This window comes from Entelurus aequoreus, linkage group LG17, assembly GCF_033978785.1.
Source record: "Entelurus aequoreus isolate RoL-2023_Sb linkage group LG17, RoL_Eaeq_v1.1, whole genome shotgun sequence".
Taxonomy (NCBI): Eukaryota; Metazoa; Chordata; class Actinopteri; order Syngnathiformes; family Syngnathidae; genus Entelurus; species Entelurus aequoreus.
Genome location: NC_084747.1, coordinates 43,349,005 through 43,366,097, shown reverse-complemented (window position 1 = coordinate 43,366,097; position 17,093 = coordinate 43,349,005). Strand labels below are relative to the sequence as shown.

Below are 17,093 nucleotides of genomic sequence, written 5' to 3'. Positions count from 1 at the left end.
TCATATAACGTACACTTATTCAGCCTGTTGTTCACTATTCTTTATTTATTTTAAATTGCCTTTCAAATTTCTATTCTTGGTGTTGGGTTTTATCAAATAAATTTCCCCCAAAAATGCGACTTATATATGTTTTTTTCCTTCTTTATTATGCATTTTCGGCCGGAGCGACTTATACTCCGAAAAATACAGTATTTATGACAAAGATCAAGTTGAAATTAATAGAGGCTTATTATTACAGTTACCAAATTGACCCAATCATAAGTTTTTTTCATAGAAAAAACTATATAATAACATGTTCTGCTTCATAGATATCTGTCTTGTATTAGTAAAATGATAATTAAGTCATTGGTCGATTGTGTTCTGCGGCAATTGAGGTAAAATGAAGTACACCTGGCAACAAGCAGAGGTGCTGTTCGTTCAGTCCCAAGTAGTCTGCTGTCTCAAGAACAAGATGTCAGTAATGGCAAGTTGAGCTGTATCCATGGCACAAAGGCGCCAAGACTACTTGAGTTTCCAGTACTGGCATGGAAATATAAGTTCAGAAAATTCAAACAGCGATTATCATATTCCATAAAAAATGTGGAAACACATTCAAAGACTATAACAATGGGACCCATTACCTCCCTGCTTGGTACTCAGCATCAAGGGTTGGAATTGGGGGTTAAATCACCAAAAATGATTCTCGGGCGCAGCCACCGCTGCTGCTCACTGCTCCCCTCACCTCCCAGGGGGTGAGGGTGATGGGTCAAATGCAAAGGATAATCTCACCACACCTAGTGTGTGTGTGAGACAATCATTGGTACTTATATTATATCATTGATACTATTTACAGTCAATCAATGACTTTCAGTCAAATACCATCCTTATACTGTTTGTTCTGGATCAGTCATTTGTGGCTCAAACCTTTTGACACTTCGAACACAAATATAGTAAGGATGTGCCGATTGATCAGCCACCAATCAGTGTTGGACGATTTTTGTGAAAAAATATGTGATCATTGCTAAATAACGCCTTTAAAGCCCATCACAATTGCCAATCCCTTCCGGCTGACATATTTAAATTTTTTATTCCCCCGGCTGACAAAGTAGCAGCTAATTATGTCTCCATGCAGTGTGGAGCCGCTCCCTTCAGCTAACAATATTAACCTCCATTACAGCAGATAAACTACATTGCCTAGTATCTTAAAGGCCTACTGAAACCCACTACTACCGACCACGCAGTCTGATAGTTTATATATCAATGATGAAATCTTAACATTGCAACACATGCCAATACGGCCGGGTTAACTTATAAAGTGCAATTTTAAATTTCCCGCTAAACTTCCGGTTGAAAACGGCTTTGGATGATGACGTATGCGCGTGACGTAGCCAGTGAAACAGAAGTATCGGTACCCCATTGAAAACAATACAAAATAGCTCTGTTTTCATCTCATAATTCCACAGTATTCTGGACATCTGCGTTGGTGAATCTTTTGCAATTTGTTTAATGAACAATGAAGACTGCAAAGAAGAAAGTTGTTGGTGGGATCTGTGTATTAGCGGCTGACTGTAGCAACACAACAAGGAGGACTTACTTGGATAGCAAACGCGCTAGCCGACGCTAGCCGCCAACCGCATCTGTGATCGGGTGAAGTCCTTCGTCGCGCCGTCGATCGCTGGAACGCAGGTGAGCACAGGTGTTGATGAGCAGATGAGGGCTGGCTGGCGTAGGTGGAGCGCTAATGTTTTTATCATAGCTCTGTGAGGTCCGGTTGCTAAGTTAGCTTCAATGGCGTCGTTAGCAACAGCATTGTTAAGCTTTGCCAGGCCGAGAACTATTAACCGTGTACTTACATGTACATGGTTTAATAGTATTGTTAATCTTCTGTCTATCCTTCCAGTCAGGGATTTATTTATTTTGTTACTATCTGCATTTGAGCCAGATGCTATCACGTTAGCTCAGTAGCTAAAGAGCTTCGCCGATGTATTGTCGTGGAGATAAAAGTCACTTTGAATGTCCATTTCGCGTTCTCAACTCTCATTTTCAAGAGGATATAGTATCCGAGGTGGTTTAAAATACAAATCCGTGATCCACAATAGAAAAAAGAGAGAGTGTGGAATCCAATGAGCCAGCTTGTACCTAAGTTACGGTCAGAGCGAAAAAAGATATGTCTTGCACTGCATTCTAGTCCGTCACTCTAACGTTCCTCATCCACGAATCTTTCATCCTCGCTCAAATTAATGGGGTAATCGTCGCTTTTTCGGTCCGAATCGCTCTAGCTGCGTTGAAAACAATAGGAAAATATGAGGAGGCGAACAACTGACTACGTCACGCTACTTTCGGTAGGGGCAAGGCTTTTTTTTATCAGACACCAAAAGTTGCGAACTTTATCGTCGTTGTTCCATACTAAATCCTTTCAGCAAAAATATGGCAATATCGCGAAATGATCAAAATGATCAAGTATGACACATAGAATGGATCTGCTATCCCTGTTTAAATTTTAAAAAATCATTTCAGTAGGCCTTTACGTATCATTGTAGCTGAAGGACAAAGCTAAACATGTTAGACATCAGAGGCAAGCCACGAGCATACTAAGATACTAAGCTAACCGCTAAACTAGCTTTAAAACGACACCAAGAAACATGTGCTTAGTAAACTTCAAAGAAGTCTAGATGTAACAGCGTTGCAGCAAAAACTAAGCAGTTATTAACATAAAGTTAACAAATAGATCAATAAGAGTCTTGAGAGATCATAGTATAGCAACAACAGTGTCAATATTGTCACAGCCAGTACACGACACATAAGTGGAGGGCTGATTGATCCATAAATTGGTGGTGTCGATACCAAGGGTAGTGTCAGTATATGATCGATAGCAGTGTGATTAGGTTGGTATTTGTATTTTCTCAAAATATTTTTTGTTTTTTGTTAAAGGCCTACTGAAACCCACTACTACCGACCATGCAGTCTGATAGTTTATTTATCAATGATGAAATCTTAACATTGCAACACATGCCAATACGGCCGGGTTAACTTATAAAGTGCAATTTTAAATTTCCTGCCACACTTCCGGTTGAAAACGTCTAGATATGATGACGTATGCGCGTGACGTAAACGGTTGATACGGAAGTATTGGTACCCCATTGAATACAATACAAAAAAGCTCTGTTTTCATTTCAAAATTCCACAGTATTCTGGACATCTGTGTTAGTGAATATTTTGCAATTTGTTTAAAGAACAATGGAGACTGCAAAGAAGAAAGTTGTAGGTGGGATCGGTGTATTAGCGGCGGACTACAGCAACACAGCCAGGAGGACAGAGATGGATAGCAGACGCGCTAGCCGCCGAACTCACCTTAACTTCCTCCGTCTCGCCGACCACATCTGTGATCGGGTGACGTCCTTCGTCGCACCGTCGATCGCAGGTGAGCACGGGAGTTGATGAGCAGATGAGGGCTGGCTGGCGTAGGTGGATAGCTAATATTTTTAGAATAGCTCTGTGAGGTCCGGTTGCTAAGTTAGCTTCAATGGCGTCGTTAGCAACAGCATTGTTAACCTTCGCCAGGCTGGAAAGCATTAACCGTGTAGTTACATGTCCATGGTTTAATAGTATTGTTGATCTTCTGTCTATCCTTCCAGTCAGGGATTTATTTATTTTGTTTCTATATGCAGTTAAGCACGATGCTATCACGTTAGCTCCGGTCCGAATCGCTCTAGCTGCATTGAAAACAATAGGAACATGTGAGGAGCCTTTCAATTGACTACGTCACGCTACTTCCGGTAGGGGCAAGACTTTTTTTTATCAGATACCAAAAGTTGCGATCTTTATCGTCGTTGTTCTCTACTAAATCCTTTCAACAAAAATATGGCAATATCGCGAAATGATCAAGTATGACACATAGAATGGATCTGCTATCCCTGTTTAAATAAAAACATTTAATTTCAGTAGGCCTTTAATGTTTACAAACTCAGGACTCATACTTTTCTAGACACAAGAGGACTTTGAAAGTAATGAGTAGTGATATTAGTAATTTTTGCTTTTGTTTAAATAATGTGTAGTATTGACTTTGTTTTGCTCAAACAATTATACAACAATTAAAGAGTTTTATATGTTTTGATATTCTTATAGTACTAATAGCACACACCATGAATACATTGAACAAAGTTACAATTTGTATGTACAGGTGGGTATTAGTATCGGCCGATCTCACTCATGGATGATCGGCAGCATAAAACCCTGATTGGAACATCCCTAAAATGTAGTATTTCCCATACTCAGCTGTGGCAAATGCCGCAGTTTTGTTGAAAATATTTTCATTATTCATGCAACTATTCTAAATAACAAACCAATAAAAAAGTCGCTTGGCCCCTTAGTTAACAAAATACCAAGAATATTTAGAAGGTTTATCATTCAATTCATCAATTATCTATAGTCCGGTCCAAAAATATTGGCACATTGACACAATTCTCCCTGTGTTTGGCTATACACACCACAATAATGGATTTAAATGAAACAAAGTAGAAGGTACAACAGTTTGTATTATATGCCTTCCAGTTTTTAAGGGATCAATAGCAATGGGATAATTGGCTGCTCAGCTGTTCCATAGACAGTTGTGTGTTTTTACTTCATTATCTCATTTACAAGGACCAGATAAAAGGTTTCGAGTTCATTTCAAGTGTACTATTTCTTTTTGGAATTTGTCAACTTTCAATTGCAGATCAAATAATTCACTATCAGTGAAGCAAGCCACATTAGTCCGAAAAATCAAAACAAAGACATCAGAGAGACCGAAAAACATTAGTGTGGTCAAATTACCTTTTTGGAACACTCTTAAAAAGGAATAAAGCACCGTGAGCTCAGCAACACCAAAAGACCGGAAGACAGCGGGGGGGAAAATGGTGATAGATGACAGAATAATACTTTATCTGGTGAAGAAAAGCCCTTTAACAACAAAAACACTCTCCACAAGGTAGATGTATGTGTGTCAAAGTCAAAATTCAAGAGACGACTTACCAGATTGAATACAGAAAGTTCACTATGAGATGCAAACCATTGGTGAGCCTCAAAAAATGGAAAGGCGGATTATGGTTTGTCAAACCTCTGAAAAAGCTGTTAAGATTTTGGAACAACTTCCTATGGACTAGAGCAATTCAAGTGGCGGCCCAGGAACCAAATCTGTAATTACACCAGACCGGCCTCAGCGTTCAGTTCAAAATATGAGAGAGACTTCAACATTTTTGCTGCAAATTTAATATATATCAAAAATAGAGCCCTCATGTTGTGTAGATGAACTTGAACCCATGTAAACACATTGGTAGATCTCCTAAATGCCTGTGTTGTATTTTACAAAACACAGCTTTTTTTTCTGAAATGTGTAACACTGATAAAAGAATTGTACTTGAAACAAATGTTCTAAAGAGAATGCTGGTTCTCAAAATAGAAATAAGGCAGAAGTCTTTCTGGAAATGTGGCCCTTAGCACAATTTAGTTATATAACTGTGATATAGACCGATTAGACATAAATCAACTTGTACAGAGTAATGTAAATAAAAGAGTATGAAGAAGGAAAGGAACTGTTCATGATCCAGCACATACCACCTCATCATGGTGGTAGTGTCATGGCATGGCCATGGTTCCCTTGTATTTATTAACAATTTAATGAATGCATCAGGAAGTATTTTGAAGTTTTTCAAACAATTGTATCTGCTAATATTCAGCTAAATGCTTTAGAATTCATTGTATGTTGCTTCACGGTGCAAATGGAAAGGCACCTGACGCCTAATGTGAAAGTAATCTAAGAGTTTTTAAAGACAAACAAGTGGAACGTTATGCAATGGCCAAATCAATTACCTGACCTGAGTACGATTGAGCATGGATTGTAATTCCTAAAGACATAACTGTAGGAAAATATTCCCCAATAACAAGCAGGAAAGGAAGACAGTTGCAGTAGAATAGACACTTGACACAGCGCCAGCAGGGATGAAGCCCAGTGTCTCGAGATGTCTATGCGTTCCAGACTTCAGGCTGTGATGGACTGCAAAACATTTTCAGCTAGGTATTATAAAGTGAATGTTTGATTTATGATTGTTAATTTGTCCCATTACTTTTGGTTCCTTCAAAAGAGGAGGGCACACATACAAACTGTTGTAATTCCTTAAATTAAGTATGCTCAAATTATATCTGAAATGCTGAAGTTAAGGCACATCTCGTTCACTGCGTTTCAAACCTACTGTGGTATGGTGTAGAGCCAGAACGATTAGAATTAGAATTGTGTCGATGTCTTAATATTTCTCAGTGGCCTTGTGGTTAAAGTGTCCGCCCTAAGATCGGTAGGTTGTGAGTTCAAACCCCGGCCGAGTCATACCAAAGACTATAAAATGGGACCTATTACCTCCTTGCTTGGCACTCAGCATCAAGGGTTGGAATTGGGGGTTAAATCATCAAAAATGATTCCCGTATGCATCTCACCACACCTAGTGTTTGTGTGACAATCATTGGTACTTTAACTTTTTTTGGGATAAGGTAGACTTTATTTATCCCACAATGGGGAATTATGTGGTTGCAGCACAGATTAAAAAAGTCCACAAAAATAGGATAATAAAACACATGAAAACGAAAGGGAAACATGAGAGAATACGAAAGACAAAAAAAAATAAATCACAGAGGTGATGCAACCAGCTGACACTTCAGTGGAGCCATTTCTATATACAGTTACAAAAGTTGAACAACAAAAAAACAAACGATGAGGAATAAATAATACATATTGCACACATAAGATTGTGCCATGCATAGACAAACAACCAAACAAAAACACCATCTCAACACCCACATACACCAAAGTGGCCTCTGGGGTACCCCATGCCATCGTCTGCTGAGGTGGGGGACAGCACAGCCAGAAACAGTCCAAGACCACTGTCCTAGGCTGCCCATTAGCTCTCTGCCAATGTCCGGTCAGCGCGGATGACCGAGAATCCGACCAAGGAGACCAATGTGTCCCATACATGCTTATTTAGCCTTGTCCATCCCGACGCTCAATGCCATCTCTTTCTCCGCATCTCCTCCGGTCTCTCCACACTGACTCTGGTGTGACAGTGAGACAGCAGCTGGTCTTCAGTGTTACACAGTCCCTGAAGGGTCCTGAATAGAGATGTCCGTTAATATCGGCCGATAAATACTTTAAAATTTAATATCGGAAATTATCGGTATCTGTTTCAAAAAGTAAAAATAATGACTTTTTAAAACGCCGCTGTACGGAGCGGTAAGTACAGAGCAGTTGCGTCTCCCAGTCAGCAGCCCCTCCCCTCTCCCCTCTCCCACACACAACACAGGAGTTGACGACTGCAGCATGAGAGGTTTACTGGCGACGCTTGATGACGTCATCAAACCGCCGCGAGCGGAGCATAACAACAACAAGAGTGTGTTGTTGCCGGTGCTGTAGCCGTGGCTAAAAAGAGAGCTCGCTCGGTGACTGACTAACGACCCCATGTCTATGGTTTGGGATTATTTTTAAGTGTCTCTGACGGATAAAAAACTGGCAATTTGCAATGACTGCAAAAAGTTGGTTATGCGAGGAGGAACCAAGAGAGCTCGCTCGGTGACTGACTAACGACCCCATGTCTATGGTTTGGGATTATTTTTAAGTGTCTCTGACGGATAAAAAACTGGCAATTTGCAATGACTGCAAAAAGTTGGTTATGCGAGGAGGAACCAAGACGTCTTCCTTTAATACGAGCAATTTGATCTCCCACCTCTTCAAGAATCATAAGGAGATACACGATGAATACAAGCGAAAGATGGATGAAAAGCAATCACAGAAAAAAAGTAGTACCACACAGTCTTGCACTAAAGGAGGACTATGTTATTGTTTACCATATATTTCGGACTATAAGTCGCAGTTTTCTTTATAGTTTGGCCGGGGGTGCGACTTATACTCAGGAGCGACTTATGTGCGAAATTATTAACACATTACCGTAAAATATCAAATAATATTATTTAGCTCATTCACGTAAGAGACTAGACGTATAAGATTTCATGGGATTTAGCGATTAGCAGTGACAGATTGTTTGGTAAACGTATAGCATGTTCTATATGTTATAGTTATTTGAATGACTCTTACCATAATTTGTTACGTTAACATACCAGGCACGTTCTCAGTTGGTTATTTATGCCTCATATAACGTACACTTATTCAGCCTGTTGTTCACTATTCTTTATTTATTTTAAATTGCCTTTCTAATGTCTATTCTTGGTGTTGGGTTTTATCAAATAGATTTCCCCAAAAAATGCAACTTATACTCCAGTGCGACTTACATATGTTTTTTTCCTTATTTATTATGCATTTTCGGCCGTTGCGACTTATACTCCGGAGCGACTTATACTCCGAAAAATACGGTACTTTATTACTCTAGTACACTCTGGACTGAAGCTGTGGGCCTTCATTGTTTTTGTAGCTGTTGTTTTGAGGCATGTTTAAAACAAAAATGCACTTTGTGAAAGTCACAGTATAGTATTTCCCATAGTTGTAGTGGGTATCAGGATTATCTCAGGGAGAGCATGTCCCAAATTCCAAGCTGCTGTTTTGAGGCATGTTAAAAAAAAAAGATGCACTTTGTGACTTCAATAATAAATATGGGAGTTCCATGTTGGCACTTTTTTCCATAACTTGAGTCTATTTATTTTGGAAAACCTAGTTACATTGTTTTAATGCATCCAGCGGGGCATCACAACAGAATTTCCTCCCACCTCCAAAGACATGCACCTGGGGATAGGTTGATTGGCAACACTAAATTGGCCCTAGTGTGTGAATGTGAGTGTGAATGTTGTCTGTCTATCTGTGTTGGCCCTGCGATGAGGTGGCGACTTGTCCAGGGTGTACCCCGCCTTCCGCCCGATTGTAGCTGAGATAGGCTCCAGCGCCCCCCGCGACCCCGAAGGGAATAAGCGGTAGAAAATGGATGGATGGATGTGTTAATTCCACGACTGTATATATCTGTATCGGTTGATATCGGAATCGGTAATTAAGAGTTGGACAATATCGGCAAAAAAGACATTATCGGACATCTCTAGTCCTGAACCAAAAGGCAACAAACACATGAAAACACCAAGAATACAAAGGAAGACACACAAGAGCACACAGCTCCTGCAACCAGCAGCCACTACAGCGGCGCCTCTTGGGGGGGAAAAAATATGGACCTGACTGTATGCAGATATTTATTGATTTTTTCCTCATTTGGTTAAAATGTTTTAAGAGTGTGTCATCAAGCTTCCCAACACAAATGGGGAAGAATATTGACACACTAGTCAGTCATTGTGCTCAAGTAAATGATGCTGGTTCGATGACAGCTTTTCTCATTAAGCTACTCCAAGGACCCACTCTTCAATCGTCTGATTGCTCCGTGTAATGGCAGCCAACTAATGAACAGACAAGTGTCATGATTGGCTTAGGACCAAGAGTTTCAATTTACAATGCTGTTTCTCTCCCAGGGCTACAAATTTTTCTTTGCATGCTCTTTCCATATGTTTATGGATGTCTACAGCGCGTCCCCATGCAGCTTTAGCTGATTAAGTTGATTAAAATGCGGTGCTCACTGTGGTTGTTTGCATTCACCTGTTATCAAAGAGTAGGACACTACTGACAACGTGATAAATAGGCTGTGCAGAAGAGAAGAGTGGCCACAGTACATGACACAAATATTTAGTCAAGCTTATTTGTAAGTCATTTTATAGTTATTAAAGGCCTACTGAAATGAATTTTTATTTATTTAAACGGGGATAGCAGATCCATTCTGTGTCATACTTGATCATTTCGCGATACTGCCATATTTTTGCTAAAAGAATTTAGTAGAGAACAACGACGATAAAGGTCGCAACTTTTGGTCGCTGATAAAAAAAAAGCCTTGCCTATACCGGAAGTAGCGTGACGTCACCGGAGGAAGGACTCCTCACATTTCCCCATTGTTTACAATGCAGCGAGAGAGATTCGGACTGAGAAAGCGACGATTACCCCATTAATTTGAGCGAGGTTAAATGATAAATGGGTTATACTTGTATAGCGCTTTTCTACCTTCAAGGTACTCAAAGCGCTTTGACAGTATTTCCACATTCACCCATTCACACACACATTCACACACTGATGGCGGGAGCTGCCATGCAAGGCGCTACCAGCAGCCATCAGGAGCAAGGGTGAAGTGTCTTGCCCAAGGACACAACGGACGTGACTAGGATGGTAGAAGGTGGGGATTGAACCCCAGTAACCAGCAACCCTCCGATTGCTGCACGGCCACTCTACCAACTTCGCCACGCCGTCCGGATGAAAGATTCATGGATGAGGAACGTGAGAGTGAAGGATTAGAGTGCAGTGCAGGACGTATCTTTTTTCACTCTGACCGTAACTTAGGTACAAGGGTTCATTGGATTCCACACTTTCTCCTTTTTCTATTGTGGATCACGGATTTGTATTTTAAACCACCTCGGATACTATGTCCTCTTGAAAATGAGAGTCGAGAACGTGAAATGGACATTCACAGTGACTTTTATCTCCACGACAATACATCGGCGAAGCTCTTTAGCTACTGAGCTAACGTGATAGCATCATGCTCAAATGCAGATAGAAACAAAATAAATAAGCCCCTGACTGGAAGGATAGACAGAAGATCAACAATGCTATTAAACCATGGACATGTAACTACACGGTTAATAATTCCCAGCTTGGCGAAGCTTAACAATGCTGTTGCTAACGACGCCATTGAAGCTAACTTAGCAACGGGACCTCACAGAGCTATGATAAAAACATTAGCGCTCCACCTACGCCAGCCAGCCCTCATCTGCTCATCAACACCCGTGCTCACCTGCGTTCCAGCGATCGACGGAAGGACGAAGGACTTCACCCGATCATCCGTGCGGTCGGCGGCTAGCGTCGGATAGCGCGTCTGCTATGCAAGTCAAAGTCCTCCTGGTTGTGTTGCTGTAGTCCGCCGCTAATACACCGATCCCACCTACAACTTTCTTCTTTGCAGTCTTCATTGTTCATTAAACAAATTGCAAAAGATTCACCAACACAGATGTCCAGAATACTGTGGAATTTTGAGATGAAAACAGAGCTTTTTTGTATTGGATTCAATGGGGTACCAATACTTCCGTTTCAACGATTGACGTCACGCGCATACGTCATCATATATAGACGTTTTCAACCGGAAGTTTAGCGGGAAATTTAAAATTGCACTTTATAAGTTAACCCGGCCGTATTGGCATGTGTTGCAATGTTAAGATTTCATCATTGATATATAAACTATCAGACTGCGTGGTCGGTAGTAGTGGGTTTCAGTAGGCCTTTAAATGTTGTTAATAAAGTTTGCATTACAAAAAAGCTGAAAGCACTCTGCACTATCAGTGCATTTTGTAATTTATATTTCAACCCTTTCTCTGTTTTTGTTTTCCATTTTGTTCATGTAATAGAAAATAAATGGCTGCACTTTCAAAGCAATGTCATTTCTATTCATATTTGGGGGGTTTGTGGTATTGTCATTGCTGCCTTCAGCACATGATAAAGGACAGCAGCTGGAAATATAGGTACGTCATTTTTGTAGTGATGTGTTGGATGTAAATGTCAAAACTGGAACTTGCAATGCATCTTTGCTTTTTTTCCTTGCCGTTTGTCAGTGATGTCTCCTGACATTAAGTTTTTTTGTAAATAGTTATGCAACCATTATTGGCAGGGATGAGTGGGATTGCAAATAATGCCGGTGACTGGCAGGAAAACCTCTATTCCTTTATTGCTGCACAGAAAAGCTGCACAATTCAATCAATCAATCAATCAATGTTTATTTATATAGCCCTAAATCACAAGTGTCTCAAAGGGTTGCACAAGCCACAACGACATCCTCGGTACAGAGCCCACATACGGGCAAGGAAAAACTCACCCCAGTGGGACGTCGGTGAATGACTATGAGAAACCTTGGAGAGGACCGCATATGTGGGTAACCCCCCCTCTAGGGGAGACCGAAAGCAATGGATGTCGAGTGGGTCAATTGAAATGTTGCAGCATAATACAGTACCTCACTTACAGTTCAAATTATCGGCAAATATTAGAGTGGAACCTCAATTAACAAACCCTCCATTATATGAACTTAATTTTATGAACCACAAATAGAATAAAAATATGCATTGTTGTATAAATCTTGTCTTGGTATACGTACATTTCATCTCCCCATTGTGTTTCTCGCAGCACATCCATTGTGGGGAGGGTGATGAATCTCTGGTGCTCATTCAGTCAACAGAGCAGTGCTTTTGTTAGCTACTGTGCTACTTGCTATTTTTTGGGGGGCTTTTTATAACATTTTCTAGTTTTGCTAGCTCAATATAAGTCCATAGAAAGCAATGGACAAGCGATGTGTGGTTTGACACATTCAGGAAGTATCCACAGCGTTGTCAACACTGCCTTCTGCCCCTCCTTTCTGCTAAACGCAAATAATCACCAGGGTGAAGTGGATTTCATTTTTTTTCATTCTAAATCATTGTACCAAGTTAAGGAGTTTTGTCATTTCAAACTGAGTGCACCACAGGGTGTGTGTTTGTGTCGACAGGGCGATTGAAAAATGAGGACAGTTTAGCTGGTTGTTGTTTAGATTTTTGGTAAATAGAAAGTTCATCCATCACCCCCTTGTTTTGTTTGATATACAGTACTGTCCAGCACTTTATATCGTGTTTAAAGTGTAAACACTTTTACTAAAAGATTGACTTTTGTTAAGGCTGGAACCCATTATTCATATGGACAAATTTGCTTCGATATACAACATTTTGTATTTTGCAACCCTGTTAAAGAACATATTAAGTTTGTAAATTGAGGTGCCACTGTGACTTCTTTGAGGCCAATTCCAAAGGACGCAAAATGTCAATTCTCTAACAGTTCGTTTGTTGTGTATCCACTGCCGTCTTGCCTACTCAGCTTTACTTTAAACGACTGGTCAAAATTGTCCTAAGATGTATTGCACCAATAAATGTGAGGATTGTTTCATTTCATTAACAAGCATTTTATTTTTAAAAAAAATTGACACAAAAAGAACACACTCTATGGTGGTAAAAAAAAAAGTGTAAAAGTTAAAAAAAAAGGAATTAAAAACAAAACGGTAAAATGTCATTTTTTGTGTATTTTTTATATTGCTAATGTTATTTTTAATTTATGGATTTTACTATTTTTAATTTTTACTTGTTGATGTTTACTCAGTGGCCTAGTGGTTAGAGTGTCCACCCTGAGTTCAAACCCCGGCCGAGTCATACCAAAGACTATAAAAATTGGACCCATTACCTCCCAGCTTGGCACTCAGCATCAAGGGTTGGAATTGGCGGTTAAATCACCAAAATGATTCCCGGGTGCGGCCACACTGCTCCCCTCACCTCCCAGGGGGTGATCAAGGGTGATGGGTCAAATGCAAAGAATAATTTCGCCACACCTAGTGTGTGTGTGTGACAATCATTGGTACCTTTTTTTTTATTCATTGCTAATGTATTGCTGTTCTTCTTTCAGTTTGTATTTAAAGTTGAGTTTTGGTGGTGTAATAAATACTTTTGTTTTTAAAGGCCTACTGAAACCCACTACTACCGACCACACAGTCTGATAGTTTATATATCAATGATGAAATCTTAACATTGCAACATGTGCCAATACGGCCAGGTTAACTTATAAAGTGCAATTTTAAATTTCCCGGCAAACTTCCGGCTGAAAACGTTTCGATATGATGACGTTTGCGCGTAACGTCAACAGTGGAAGCAGAAGTATTCGGAGCCCAATGAATCCAATACAAAAAGCTCTGTTTTCATTTCAAAATTCCACAGTATTTTGGACATCTTGTGTTGGTGAATCTTTTGCAATTTGTTTAATGAACAATGGAGACTGCAAAGAAGAAAGCTGTAGGTGCGATCGGTGTATTAGCGGCGGTCTACAGCAACACAACCAGGAGCACTTTGAGGATAGCAGACGCGCTAGCCGAACGACCTCACCTTGACTTCCTCCGTCTCCGGGCCGCCGACCGCATCGGTGATCGGGTGAAGTCCTTCGTCGTACCGTCGATCGCTGGAACGCAGGTGAGCACGGGTCGTGATGAGCAGATGAGAGCTTGCGTAGGTGCAGAGCTAATGTTTTTAGCATAGCTCTGTCGAGGTTCCGTAGCTAAGTTAGCTTCAATGGTGTCGTTAGCAACAGCATTATTAAGCTTCGCCAAGCTGGAAAGCATTAACCGTGTATTTACATGTCCAGAGTTTGGTAGTATTGTTGATCTTCTGTCTATCCTTCCAGTCAGGGACTTATTTGTTTTGTTTCTTTATGCAGTAAAGCCCGATGCTATCACGTTAGCTCAGTAGCTAAAGAGCTTCATCGATGTATTGTCGTGGAGATAAAAGTCACTGTGAATGTCCATTTCGCGTTCTCGACTCTCAGTTTCAAGAGGATATAGTATCCGAGGTGGTTTAAAATACAAATCCGTGATCCAAAATAGAAAAAGGAGAGAGTGTGGAATCCAATGAACCCTTGTACCTAAGTTACGGTCAAAACGAAAAAAGATACGTTCTGCACTGCACGCTAGTCCTTCACTTTCACGTTCCTCATCCACAAATCTTTCATCCTCGCTCAAATTAATGGGGTAATCGTCGCTTTCTCGGTCCGAATCTCTCTCGCTGCTGGTGTAAACAATAGGAAAATATGAGCAGTCCTTCCTCCGGTGTCGTCACGCTACTTCCGGTAGGGGCAAGGCTTTTTTTTTTATCAGAGACCAAAAGTTGCGAACTTTATCGTCGTTGTTCTATACTAAATCCTTTCAGCAAAAATATGGCAATATCGCGAAATGATCAAGTATGACACATAGAATGGATCTGCTATCCCCGTTTAAATAAAACATATTTCATTTCAGTAGGCCTTTAAATGAATAATGAAATAATCCTGTTATTAATCGTAATTTCAAAATCTATCAAAATAATTCTGAATAATCGTCCAGCTCTGGCTGAGTGTTAAAGTATTGTTTGAGTACTTTTGATGTTTTACTTAAAAAAAAAAAAGTGTTGTTCCTTTTATAATATTCTTCTTTGTCTCCCCGTCTCTTGTGATAATGTAGTTGGCCCTGGAGGACCCGGTGCACAGTGTCTCGCTCCATCAATATGTCTATGAGAAACTGAAGGCTCAGCAGAACCTAATGGGGGATCAAGGCTTCAGCGAACTTATGGAGACGGTGGACACGGAGCTCGTAAGGCAGCTCCAAGAGTTCCTAAAGGGCTTCTGAATGACACCCACTTCATACAAACACCTATGCTGCTTAATCCTCATCCCCTGCGTTGCTCAGCCAGACATGTGGATCGCTAATCCAAATCTTCCCGAACTCTACCCATGCTACGCCTTATCTTTACTCAGAGGTAGTCTTCTCAACTCTCCCTGCTATTCATAAAGAATCAAGATTTATTTATCCTATTTTTAAAAATCAACATTAGATTGATGTCCATGCACACACAATGTAAGTATCTCCTCATTTGAGCTTCCACTCACCTCTCGAAGTTTATGCGTATTTTCCCTTCAGTTTTGACATGAAATGGGAGTAAAAGTCGTGGAAAGTCGACGTGTACGAAGCAAATCCAACCGAGGACTACTCAACAGAACCATCTACAGATTTTAGCGCTCATGTGTGGATTGAAGGAAATTGAAGGACCTCAAGCAGTGTTTACAAAATAGATTTAAAAAGAAAAAAAAACGCCAAAAGAGGTATGTAGTTGTGTATTTATGTAAAATATGGACAATATTCTGCATGCCGATTCTTTTTACTTTTTGGTTTGTTTTTACCATTTTGTTATGACCAGAGGTCAAGTTGAGGTAACTACTGAGAGTATTTTTTTTAACCGTTGGTTGAAGAGTGCAGAACACACGTTATGTATATAAATGTAGTGCTGCTAATGGAGGGCGTGTCGACACACTTTAATAACCAAAACAAGTTTGTTCCTGTTATCACTGCTACATGTTTTCTCTAGTGTACTTTAAAGGCTATAAGCAGCAGCAAGATGCAGGACAGGTTGTAAAAATGTCTTCCTTCCAAATATTGTGTACGTACACTTTTGTCACAGCTTTTCATTTGAGGAACTGTATTGAAGATCTATTAGATCTAATAGTGGAATTAGTATTCCATGGTTTTCATTTCATTCAGGCTACATCGGTGTTCAAAACACCTTGGTCTTTTGAGAAGTTAATTTAACTTTTGTTTGGCTTTAAATTTGAGTGGTGATCATTTTGCATAGTTTCTTTATTAGATTCACATTGAGCAGTCTTTATTGGAAGAAAGTAGGAGGTAGTCAATAGCCTTAACTTTTCAGCCTTACCTATCAATGAAATAGGATTTGTTCTTACTTCTTTAATTAAACACTAGATGCTCTCTGTACAGTTTTATTTTGTTTATAGGACAATGCTTTTGAACACAACAGTCGTTTTGCTTTGGGGTTTTGTGTATGTTTTCATGGGAAGGTTAAAACAAATAATTGTCATTTTTATGTTTTTGTTTTTTTTAACCCCACAGCTTTCAATAAAGTGCAGTAATCAGCCAACAAGTTAACATCTTCATGACTGCAAGAAGTAAACGTGTTGTGGAAAAGGTTTGTTGTTCAAGGAATTTTATAATCATCCAGCTGCATTATCATTTAGATTTGTGTTGCTTTTCTTTTTTAAACCAAGAAAGAAGATATTCTTCACTTTCTTAAAGGGGAACTGCACTTTTTATTTTTATTTTGCCTATTGTCCACAATCATTATGAAAGACATGACGAATACTTTTTTTTTTCTAATGCATTCTAGATATTATATTAAAGTCTGCTTACAGCGGTGCCAATGGGAGCTCCACTATTCCGCCCATAAAACCTGATAATTAACCATTGAAAAAGCGCCAACAATACTCAAATATTTGTAATATTGTTATTATAAGCGCTAACGCAGAAAAACTATTTATAGCGGTGTCGTGATTCACCTCGGTCGCCGTGATCACTTCTGTGTGTCCCTATGTTTATATCGAGTGGTCAGCTGCTTCTTTGCTCCCTGTAAGTTCATTGTTGATCATAAATCATGCATCTCAGCTGGACAGAAGACGTCTTGGTAGGTAA

At 39.9% G+C, this 17,093-nt stretch overlaps 1 protein-coding gene across 2 annotated transcripts in view; it reads left to right on the top strand.

The window, feature by feature from the left end:
* The window catches only part of ipo11 (importin 11), a 211,524-nt gene extending 194,946 nt beyond the window's left edge, over positions 1–16,578 (top strand). Inside the window, exons 30-31 of one of the 2 annotated variants that reach the window (XR_009821728.1) lie at positions 15,078–15,470; positions 15,534–16,578. Coding sequence is in view for 1 of the 2 variants with exons in the window: in XM_062025729.1 (XP_061881713.1) it covers positions 15,078–15,242 (165 nt within the window). In the remaining variant the exon portion in view is untranslated. Of the gene's footprint in view, positions 1–15,077 lie in introns of both variants that reach the window. The other variant, XM_062025729.1, reaches the window with a different exon arrangement.
* The last annotated feature ends 515 nt before the right edge of the window (positions 16,579–17,093 follow it).